The sequence below is a fragment of the Bufo bufo genome, chromosome 2 (genome assembly GCF_905171765.1).
Source record: "Bufo bufo chromosome 2, aBufBuf1.1, whole genome shotgun sequence".
NCBI classification, from domain to species: Eukaryota; Metazoa; Chordata; class Amphibia; order Anura; family Bufonidae; genus Bufo; species Bufo bufo.
The window spans coordinates 98,727,131-98,739,546 of record NC_053390.1 but is presented as its reverse complement, the minus strand read 5'-3'; the positions used below and the strand labels follow the sequence as shown (position 1 = coordinate 98,739,546).

Genomic DNA, 12,416 nt, shown 5'->3' with positions numbered 1-12,416 from the left:
TACTGGTGCTGACTGCAGCCCCATAACCATCAGACGGCATTTGAGACTGAAGGGCTTCAAAAACAAAAAACGTCTTCAAAGACCTCGTCTCCTTGAACACCACAGAACTGCTCTATTGGACTTTACAACAGAGCACCAAACATGGGACATTCAAAGGTGGAAGAAAGTTTTATTCTCTGATGAGAAAAAATTTAACCTTGATGGTCCTGATGGTTTCCAACGTTACTGGCATGACAAGCAGATCCCACCTGAGATGTTTTCTACGCGCCACAGTGGAGGGGGCGCCATAATGGTCTGGGGTTCTTTTTCCTTCAGTGGAACAATGGAGCTTCAGGAAGTGCAGGGGCGTCAAACTGTCGCTGGCTATGTCCAGATGTTGCAGAGAGCATTCCTCATGACTGAGGGCCCTCATCTGTGTGGTAGCGACTGGGTTTTTCAACAGGACAACGCTACAGTACACAATGCCCGCAGGACAAGGGACTTCTTCCAGGAGAATAACATCACTCTTTTGGCCCATCCTGCGTGTTCCCCTGATCTAAATCTAATTGAGAACCTTTGGGGATGGATGGCAAGGGAAGTTTACAAAAATGGACAACAGTTCCAGACCGTAGATGGCCTTCGTGCGGCCGTCTTCACCACTTGGAGAAATGTTCCCACTCACCTTATAGAAACGCTTGCATCAAGCATGCCGAAACAAATTTTTGAAGTGATAAACAATAACGGCGGAGCTACTCATTACTGAGTTCATGTTTGGAAGTTGGATTTTTTTTTGGAGGTGTGGTCCTAAACTTTTGATCAGCTGAAAAACAGCCTGTTTCAGTTTATTCGTTGTTTTCATTAAATTGAATGCTCAAAAAATGTTTTGTCTCACTCCCATTTCTTCTTGTTGCATGTTGAAGCTCTACTTGGAACCTTGTTAAGATCCAGCAATGCTAAATATGATTTTTTGCCATTTTTCAAGTGGTCTTAAACTTTTGATCAGGACTGTATGATAGTGCTGCAGACCGAAATTGAAATATCAAGTTTAAGTGAGTTAGTAGATGGGGGAAAGACAAGAAGTTCAGTTTTTGAGAGGTTCAGTTTTAGATACAGAGAGGACATGATGTTAGAGAGAGCTGCCAGACAATTACTGGTGTTTTGGAGTAAAGCAGGGGTGATGTCAGGGGATGAAGTGTATAGTTTGGTGTTGTCAGCATAGAGATGGTATCGAAAACCAAATCTACTGATAGTCTGTCCGATGGGGGCTGTATAGAGGAAGAAGAGTAGAGGACCTAGTACTGAGGAAGAGGAGAAGAAGAGCCAGCGAATAATACACTAAAGGAACGGCCAGAGAGATAGGAACAGAACCAAGAGAGAGCAGTGTCCTTAAGGCCAATTAAGTGGAGCATGGTGAGGAGGAGTTTATGGTCTACGGTATCAAACGCTGCAGAGAGATCCAACAGAATCAGTAGAGAATAGTCACCATTTCTTTTTGCTGTTAGGAGATCGTTAGACACTTTAGTAAGGGCAGTTTCTGCAGAGTGAAGAGGGCGAAAGGCAGATTGTAAGTAGTCAAGAAGAGAGTTTGCAGAGAGATAGCTTATTAGGCGAGAGTAGACAAGACGTTCAAGGAGTTTAGAGATGAAAGGGAGGTTAGAAACAGGTCTGTAGTTAGCAGCACAGGTCGGGTCAAAAGATGGTTTCTTTAGTAGTGGGGTGATAGTAGAGTGTTTGAAAGAGGAGGGAAAGATACCAGAAGAGAGAGAGAGGTTAAAAATTGTGGTTAGGTGAGTGATGACAGCCAGGGAGAGGGACTGGAGGAGGTGTGAGGGAATAGGATCACTGCTACAGGTTGTGGGTCGAGAAGAAGAGATCAGCCTGGAGACTTCTTCCTCTGTTATAGGGTCAAAAGAGGAGAGAGAGAGCATGTGGAGGAATTGGAGGGAGGAGGATTGAAATTATTTGGGGACTGGGAGATTATTTCTTGCCGGATACTGCCAATCTTGTATCTGAAGTAAGTGGCTATGGCATCAGAGCAGAGGTCAGTGACAGGTTCTGGAACTTTAGGGCTTAGAAGGGAATAAAAAGTGTGAAAGAGTCGTTTTGGGTTATTTGAGAGTGAGGAGATGAGAGAGGCGAAGTACTTTTGTTTGGCAATGTTGAGAGCCGAATTATATGTTTTGAGCATAAATTTATAATGGCGGAAGTCTGCTGATATTCGCTTTCTGCACATCTGGAGCAGCACTGTAGAAAACGTGTTTCAGGTGTGTGCCAGGGTTGCCGTGTTCTGTGTCAAGAGTGACGGATTGATATTGGAGCAACTTCATCTATGGTGGTTTTGAGGGTCTGGTTGTAATGATTGGCAGCCAAGTTTGGACAGGGGAGGGAAGTGATTGGGGTAAGAGCTAGTTGTAGGTTTTTAATAAGTTGCTGGCAGTTAATGGTATGTAGGTTTCTGTAAGTGTGAAAAGTAGGCTTGCCATGAGAAAAGTGAGAGGTCTTTATGGTAAATGAAAGAAGATTGTGGTCAGAAAGTGGGAAGGATAAGTTACTAAATTTTGAGACTGAGCAATGACGGAAGAAGACTAGATCAAGTATATTGCCCTGTTCATGCATGGCAGAGGAAGTAAGTTGTGATAGGCCAAGAGAGGAGGTTAAAGAGAGAAAGTGAGCGGCTGATGGGGAGATAGGATCATCAATGGGGATATTAAAATCACCCATAATAAGAGATGGTGATTCAGAAGATAGGAAGTGAGGAAGCCAAGCTGCAAAGTGATCCAGAAATTGGTGGGGGGAGCCTGGGAGACAATAGGAAACTGCAACTCTCAGGGGGAATGGATGGAAGAGTCTAATGGTGTGAACCTCAAAAGAGGGGAATGTGAGAGAGGGTACAGGGAGAGAGGGTACAGGGGGAATGACCTGAAATGTACCACTGTGGAGAAAGTAGTATGCCTACTCCTCCACCATGTCTGTCATCAGGTCTGGGGGTATGGGAGAAGTGAAGTCCACCATAGGATAGGTCAGCAGGGGAAGCAGTGTTAGAGGGTTGAAGCCAAGTTTCTGTAAGGGCTAGCAAGTTCAGAGAGCGAGAGAGAGGTATGATTCATACACCATATTCACAGAAAAGGCATACAGATAAATATGTCTGCCTAAAACCTTTAAGGGGTCATGTCAATTAAAGGGGTTGTGCCACAAAAATATTCTACATTTTTTTAAAACCAACACCTGGATCTAAATACTTTTGTAATTGTATGTAATTAAAAATGTAGTATAGCCACTGCGTTATTCAATAAAATGTATCTTTATAGCGCCACCCGCTGTTTGTCCTTTTCCTTATTTCTTGTCCACATCACTGAGGTGGTCGCACACGCTTAGTTCCAAATCTCTAGCTGTCATCAGCCATATGTTCTTTTAGAAGCTGTGGCAGTTACAGGGAAAAAGCTACAGTAGAAAGGACATGCCCCTTGAGAAATGACACAGCCCCTAAGCTGCCAGCCTGACATAACTCTAGCAGAGAAATCGGAGCAATGAATGGGGAGATCTCTGGATCCATGTGAGGTACAGGACTGGTTCTAGATTTGTTGGAAAGAGATTGTCATGTTCTATATGATGTCTGATTTTCATTTTTTTTTGCATCAATCATGGGACAACCCCTTTAACAGTGTATTGGCTTCTTTCTCTCCAATAACCCAGCTCTTCATTATGTCTAAGGGTACAGCCTGACGTGGTCGCATGCGGGCAAGCCACCCTCAGTCATGGCATCCAGCTAATGACTGCACAATTTTACTGCATAAATAATTGTGTGCATGGGGTGTAGCTAAAGAGTTCAGCTTGGGCCCCCTTCCCTCAGTGCTTTGTCACAAGGGACAGGGGTGCACATAGCCTTCATGCTGCCTGAGGCAAAAATTTAGATGGGACCCCCCAATGCCAAATTCTTAACCTAACCCCTTCTCTCCAGCCAGAAGTATAACTTGAAGATTCTGGACCCCAGGGCAAAATCTATGACAGAGCCTTCCCAGCATGCACTTCTTATGTGGCACAAGGGCCCCCTCAGCACCTGGGCCGGTAGCGACTGCTACCTCTGCACCCCTTATAGCTATGCCCCTGATGGCTATTGACTGCTGTGGTTGTGTGCATGAGGCCCTACCAGAGCATTGTGGATATTTGTGCCAGTCCATTGGTTAGCTGGTATATCACAGGCCTTCAGGTGCCCATACACCTTCCATACCCTCAATACCAATGACCACTCGTTTTGTCATCAGATATCTCTCCTTCTCTCCTGATTCCCCCATACACATACAGTATATGCTGGGCTTGTGCATATATCTAATGATAAAATAATAATCTTTCTCATTCCAGGAAATAATTATATGAAGGAGCAGAACTATGATGCTGCATTGGATTGTTACTCACAGGCTGTAGAATTGGATCCGAACAATGCTGTATATTACTGCAACAGGTAGTAGTCTTCTATATTGTATCATTTCATGTAATTACAGTCCTTAAAGGGGTTGACCACGCTTAGGTTACTGCTGATCAATGTGTTTCAAGATGACTATATGACCAATGTTTTCAAGATGACTATATGGAACTTACTATATGGCCTCTGTTGAAATTCTGTGCCACTTTATATATTTTATATGGCATGCCTCCTTGTTTGCTAAGTCTTTTATGCTGTCTACTGTGAGGTCTTGTCCATAAGATGGCCGCTGATGGAGGGTCATGTGACCAGGCAAATCACCTCCATGTGATGTCTCCACCATTCACATACACTGCACCTGCCATCATCTACACTTGCACTGTTGGGGAGTTTAGTGTAGGTGCGGTGCATAGGCGTGCGCAGCCTATTTCATTAGGGTGTGCACCCTAAAGCACAAACACACACACCGCGCGTATATATATATAGCCTTTATGCCACTAGCCCCCATTATCAGCCCTTATGCCTCATTAGCCCCCATCTTCAGCCCTAATGCCTCATTAGCCCCCATCATTAGCCCTTATGCCTCATTAGCCCCCATCATTAGCCCTTATGCCTCATTAGCCTCCATTATGCCTCTCATTAACCCCCATTATGCCTCTCATTAGCCCCCATTATGCCTCTCATTAGCCCCATATGCCTTATTAGCCCCCATTATGCCCCTCATTAGCCCCCATATGCCTCATAAGCCCCCATATGCCTCATTAACCCCCATGATGCCTCTCATTAGCCCCCATTATGCCCCCAGCAGCCCTGGACGTGGGCCCAGCAGGAAACCCTCGATCCCAAGATGGCGCCTGCACGTGCCAAACCCATAGGCGTGCGCAGCTAATTGCAAACACAAACACTGTGCGCACGTGTGTATGTATGTGTATATATATATATATATATATATATATATATATATACAGTGGGATGCGAAAGTTTGGGCAAGCTTGTTAATCGTCATGATTTTCCTGTATAAATCGTTGGTTGACGATAAAAAATGTCAGTTAAATATATCATATAGGAGACACACACAGTGATATTTGAGAAGTGAAATTAAGTTTATTGGATTTACAGAAAATGTGCTATAATTGTTTAAACAAAATTAGGCAGGTGCATACATTTGGGCACTGTTGTCATTTTATTGATTCCAAAACTGACATGGATGAGATTTGCAGATAGCTTGAACTTATAACTAAACAAGCTACTGGCTTGATCCCAAACTCAGGAGCTTATAGGTGAGCCCTATAAAACCCTAAGAGCTCTCCCTGACTGCTATGCACATACAAGTGTCTCGATGGTAGACGATTGCATGCCTACGTACCTAAGCCTGTGTGACACCTGAAAACTCTATAATAGTGAGGGGACATGACCACCGGCTCCCTGCACTTAATACGGAGGGAGTCAGGGTCACCTAGAATCAAGCCAGCAAGCAAACACAATAAAGTAAAGGACTTATCTGAGCAAACAGCAGACGCAGCCTCCAGCAGTGAATACTTCATCCAGGAAGTAGTATAAACCGCAAAGTGAGGCAGTATGGGAGGGAATATAAAGGAAGACGATTATGTCTAAATAAGTGACACCTGGCAGAAGGAAAGGAGATGAGAAAGTGAAACCAAAACAAAGAACATCATACAAGAGGTAGAGAAGAATGTCTGCCAGACCTTCTCACAGAACTGGCGGTGACAGTACCCCTCCCTCTACGGGTGGACTCCGGACACTCAGAGCCCACCTTCTCAGGATGAGACCTATGGAAAGCCCTGATGAGACGAGTGGCCTTAATGTCCGCCACTGGGACCCACATCCTCTCCTCAGGACCATAACCCTCCCAATGAACGAGGTACTGAAGAGAACCGCGGATAATGCGAGAATCCACAATCCTAGAGACCTGAAATTCAAGATTACCATCAACAAAAATCGAAGGAGGAGGCAAAGAGGAGGGTACAGTGGGTTGGACATAAGGTTTTAATAGGGACTTGTGAAAAACATTATGGATCTTCCAAGTCTGAGGAAGATCAAGACGGAAGGCAATGGGATTGATGACGGACAAGATCTTGTAAGGCCCAATAAACTTAGAACCCAACTTCCAGGAGGGAACCTTCAGTTTGATATTCTTTGTAGACAACCACACCAGATCACCCACATTCAGGTCCGGACCAGGCACACGTCTCTTATCCGCCACGCGCTTATATCTCTCACTCATCCTCTTCAGATTACCCTAAATATTTTGCCAAATAAATAACAAAGACGAGGAAAATCTCTCCTCATCAGGTAAACCAGAAGACCCCTCTCCAGAGAATGTCCCAAACTGCGGATGAAACCCATATGCACCAAAAAATGGTGACTTATCAGAGGACTCCTGGCGACGGTTATTTAAAGCAAACTCAGCAAGGGACAAAAAAGAATACCAATCCTCCTGATTCTCCGCCACAAAACAGTGCAGATATGTCTCCAGATTCTGATTGACACGTTCGGTCTGACCATTCGACTGCGGGTGAAAAGCAGAAGAGAATGACAACCGAACCCCCAAGCGAGAACAGAAGGCCTTCCAGAATCTGGAAACAAATTGCGTGCCCCTATCAGAAACGATGTCTGAAGGGATGCCATGCAATTTAACAATATGATCAACAAACGCTTGCGCCAGCGTCTTAGCATTGGGTAACCCAGGAAAGGGAATGAAATGTGCCATTTTGCTAAAACGGTCCACTACCACCAGAATCACAGTCTTCCCTGAGGAACGAGGCAGGTCCGTAATGAAGTCCATGGACAGATGCGTCCAAGGACGGGAAGGAATGGGCAACGGGAGGAGAGAACCCGATGGCTGTGAATGAGGGACCTTGGCACGAGCGCAGGTCTCGCAGGCTGCCACAAAACCCTCAACCGTCTTACGAAGAGCCGGCCACCAGAATCTCCAAGCAATGAGATCCACTGTGGCTCTACTCCCCGGGTGCCCAGCAAGGACAGTATCGTGGCGCTCCTTAAAAACCTTGTGTCGTAAAGCGAGAGGCGCAAACAACCTCCCAGGAGGACAAATATCAGAAGCCTCTGCCTGGGCTGCCTGAACCTCTGCCTCCAAATCAGGATAAAGAGCAGAGACGACCACCCCTTCAGCCAAAATGGGACCCGGGTCTTCAAAGTTCCCCCCTCCCGGAAAACAACGTGACAGGGCATCCGCCTTCACATTTTTAACCCCAGGGCAGAACGTAACCACAAAATTAAACCTAGAAAAGAACAAAGAGCATCTGGCCTGTCTCGGGTTCAGACGCTTGGCCGATTCCAAGTAGGCCAGATTCTTATGGTCGGTAAACGAGGTAATAGGGTGTCTGGCTCCCTCTAACCAATGGCGCCATTCCTCAAAAGCTAATTTGATGGCCAACAACTCCCTATCTCCCACATCGTAATTTCTCTCTGCAGATGATAGTTTCCTTGAGAAAAAGGCACACGGTCGCCATTTGGCAGGAGAGGGACCCTGAGACAAGACCGCACCCACACCTACCTCAGAAGCATCCACCTCAACAATAAAAGGTAGAGAGACATCAGGTTGTACCAAAATGGGAGCGGAAGCAAAACTCTCTTTAATACTAGAAAAGGCTTTAAGCGCATCTACCGTCCACGAGGAAAAATCCACCCCCTTTTTAGTCATATCAGTGAGTGGCTTAACAACAGAGGAATAATTCAAAATGAACTTTCTGTAATAATTGGCAAAAACCGCATCAGCGCCTTCTGATTCTCAGGAAGCTCCCAATCAAGCACAGCGCGGACCTTCTCAGGGTCCATCCGAAAACCAGAAGCGGAGAGAAGAAAACCAAGAAATTGAATCTCCGGAACCGCAAACACACATTTTTCCAGGTTAGCGTACAATTTATTCTACCGCAGAATCAGCAAGACCTGACATAGGTGGTCCCGATGAGTCTTGAAATCAGGAGAAAAAATCAAAATGTCATCTAGATACACCAGTACAAATTTCCCCATTAAATGATAAAAAATGCTGTTCACAAAATGTTGAAGACGGCCGGAGCATTCATCAAACCAAAGGGCATAACCAAATTTTCGAAATGACCCTCAGGGGTATTGAACGCTGTCTTCCATTCGTCCCCTTGCCTGACCCTGACTAGGTTGTATGCCCCTCTTAAATCCAACTTAGAAAAAACTTTAGCCCCAACAATCTGGTTAAACAGGTCTGGGATCAGAGGAAGCAGGTATGGGTCACGAATCGTGATACGGTTCAGCTCCCTGAAATCCAGACAAGGTCTTAAATAAGCATCTTTTTTTATTAACAAAAAAAAAAACAGCGGCAACAGGTGACTTCGAGGGTGGGATGTGTCCCTTTCTCAGGCTCTCAGAGATATAAGTACGCATAGCGACCCTTTCAGGTTGGGAGAGATTGTATAGACGTGATTTTGGCAGCTTGGCGCCTTGGATGAGATTAATAGGGCAGTCGTACTCCCGGTGAGGGAGCAACTCCTGGACACCACTCTCGGAAAACGCATCCGAAAATTCAGAGAGAAAAGATGGCACAGTCTTGGTAGAAACCTCTGAAAGAGATGCCGTGAGGCAATTCTCTCTGCAAAACTCACTCCAACCATTTATTTGCCTTGCTTGCCAATCATTGGTGGGATTATTGGGTTTAGTGAGCCAGGGTAGCCCCAACACTAGAGGAGTAGGTAATCCGCTTTAGACAAAACATGACATATCCTCAACGTGAGCGTCACCCACAGTCAAACGGATATTGTGAACTATGCCCTTTAAAAATCTTTGAGAAAGTGGAGCGGAATCTATAGCAAAAACAGGTATATCCTTTTCCAAAGTGCATACTTGGAAACCATGCGTTGTTGCAAATTGATTATCAATGAGATTGACAGCTGCTCCACTATCTACAAAAATCTCACAGACAATGTTCTTGCTGTCTAGCGCCACCCTAGCAGGTAGGAGAAAACGGGAACTACAAGCAAACGGCAAACCTTCAATTTCCGCATCAACCTTGCCAATAGTAGCAAATGGAAAGTTTTTAGAGGTTTTTTTTTTTGTTTTGTTTTGTTTCTATTTCCCTCAGAAAACTTAATGAATCTCCTAGAGGGGCAAACATTAGCCAAATGATTTATACCCCCACAGCAGAAACAGACCCTCCTCTGAGAGCTGAATCCTCTACTATCAGAGGCAAGCAAACCCAGTTGCATGGCCTCCTCCTCAGAGGGGATTGAGACAGACTGAGACCCCTGCGCACTGAATGAGACAGCCCCACTGTCCTTGGGCTGAATATGACAGGAAAGAGTAGTCTCCTCTCTCTCTCTCTAAGACGCCTGTCAATACGAACAGCTAGAGACATGGCTGACTCTAACGAGACTGGTCTCTCATGAAAAGCGAATGCATCTTTCAATCTTTCCGAAAGACCATGGCAAAATTGACTTCGGAGTGCAGCATCATTCCAACCAGTATCAGCTGCCCATCTCCGAAATTCAGAACAATATATCTCTGCGGACAGTTTACCCTGGCATAAAAAACGCAGTTTAGATTCAGCCAGAGCAATACGATCCGGGTCATCATATATCTGCCCCAGGGCTACAAAAAATTAATCCACCGATCGGAGGGGCCGTGCCCCCACCGGCAGCGAAAAGGCCCAAGACTGAGCATTATCCCTGAGCAGCGAGATGATGATCCCCACCCTCTGCTCCTCATCACCAGAGGAATGGGGAAGTAGTCGAAAATGGAGTTTGCAAGCCTCTCTAAAGCGAACAAAATTCTCGCTACCCCCGGAGAACGTATCCGGAAGCGAGATCTTAGGCTCGGAACAAACTCCATGAACGCCAGCAGAACCGGTCACCTGAAACTGAGGCACAGTTTTACGGAGATCTGCTACCTCCAGCGAAAGACCTTGCATGCGGTCAATCAAGGCTGAAACCGGATCCATGCTTAAGACAGTTATGGCGGTTTATAATGTCATGGATGAGATTTGCAGATAGCTTGAACTTATAAATAAACGAGCTACTGGCTTGATCCCAAACTAAGGATATAGGTGAGCCCTATAAAACCCTAAGAGCTCTCCCTGACTTCTATGCACATACAAGGGTCTCGATGGTAGGCGATTGCATGCCCACGTACCTAAGCCTGTGTGACACCTTAAAACCCTATAATAGTGAGGGGACACGACCACCGGCTCCCTGCACTTAATACGGAGGGAGTCGGGGCCACCTAGAATCAAGCCAGCAAGCAAACACAATAAAGTAAAGGACTTATCTGAGCAAACAGCAGACGCAGCCTCCAGCAGTGAACACTTCATGCAGGAAGTAGTATAAACCGCAAAGTGAGGCAGTATGGGAGGGAATATAAAGGAAGACGATTATGTCTAAATAAGTGACACCTGGCAGAAGGAAAGGAGATGAGAAAGTGAGACCAAAACAAAGAACATCATACAAGAGGTAGAGAAGAACGTCTGCCAGACCTTCTCACAGAACTGGCGGTGACAAAAACCTTTAGAACTAATTATTGGAACTCAAATTGGCTTGGTAAGCTCAGTGACCCCTGACCTACATACACAGGTGAATCCAATTATGAGAAAGAGTATTTAAGGGGGTCAATTGTAAGTTTGCCTCCTCTTTTAATTTTCTCTGAAGAGTAGCAACATGGGGGTCTCAAAACAACTCTCAAATGACCTGAAGACAAAGATTGTTCACCATCATGGTTTAGGGCAAAGAAACATAAAGCTGTCTCAGAGATTTCAGCTGTCTGTTTCCACAGTTAGGAACATATTGAGGAAATGGAAGACCACAGGCTCAATTCATGTTAGGGCTCGAAGTGGCAGACCAAGAAAAATCTCGGATAGACAAAAGCGACGAATGGTGAGAACAGTCAGAGTCAACCCACAGACCAGCACCAAAGACCTACAACATCATCTTGCTGCAGATGGAGTCACTGTGCATCGTTCAACTATTCGGTGCACTTTACACAAGGAGATGCTGTATGCGAGACTGATGCAGAGGAAGCCTTTTCTCCGCCCACAGCACAAAGTGCCGCTTGAGGTGGGCTAAAGCACATTTGGACAAGCCAGCTTCATTTTGGAATAAGGTGCTGTGGACTGATGAAACTAAAATTGAGTTATTTGGCCATAACAAGGGACATTATGCATGGAGGAAAAAGAACACAGCATTCCAAGAAAAACACCTGCTACCCACAGTAAAATATGGTGGTGGTTCCATCATGCTGTGGGGCTGTGTGGCCAGTGCAGGGACTGGGAATCTTGTCAAAGTTGAGGGATGCATGGATTCCACTCAGTATCAGCAGATTCTGGAGAGCAATGTCCAGGAATCAGTGACAAAGCTGAAGCTGCGCCGGGGCTGGATCTTTCAACAAGACAACGACCCTAAACACTGCTCAAAATCCACTAAGGCATTTATGCAGAGGAACAAGTACAACGTTCTGGAATGGCCATCTCAGTCCCCAGACCTGAATATAATTGAAAATCTGTGGTGTGACTTAAAGAGAGCTGTCCATGCTCGGAAGCCATCAAACCTGAATGAACTAAAGATGTTTTGTAAAGAGGAATGGTCCAAAATACCATCAACCAGAATCCAGACTCTCATTGGAACCCACAGGAAGCGTTTAGAGTCTGTAATTTCTGCAAAAGGAGGATCTACTAAATATTGATTTCATTTATTTTTTGTGGTGCCCAAATTTATGCACCTGCCTAATTTTGTTTAAACAATTATAGCACACTTTCTGTAAATCCAATAAACTTAATTTCACTTCTCAAATATCACTGTGTGTGTCTCCTATATGATATATTTAACTGACATTTTGTATCGTAACAACCAACGATTTATACAGGAAAATCATGACGATTAACAAGGTTGCCCAAACTTTAGCATCCCACTCTCTATCCTGATGAATTGATGAATTTATTATAGCCAAAGAGATTTTATTGTGATTTTAAAATGCACTTGCACTTTTTATAATATGCGATTGTTTATGTATACTTCAA

At 45.0% G+C, this 12,416-nt stretch overlaps 1 protein-coding gene across 4 annotated transcripts in view; it reads left to right on the top strand.

Moving 5' to 3' along the window:
- Positions 1-12,416, top strand: part of SGTB (small glutamine rich tetratricopeptide repeat co-chaperone beta) — an 85,845-nt gene that overhangs the window by 39,895 nt on the left and 33,534 nt on the right. For all 4 annotated transcript variants that reach the window (XM_040421344.1, XM_040421346.1, XM_040421348.1 and 1 more), the window contains exon 5: positions 4,339-4,438. In XM_040421344.1, the coding sequence (XP_040277278.1) occupies positions 4,339-4,438 (100 nt within the window). The remainder of the gene's footprint in view (positions 1-4,338; positions 4,439-12,416) is intronic.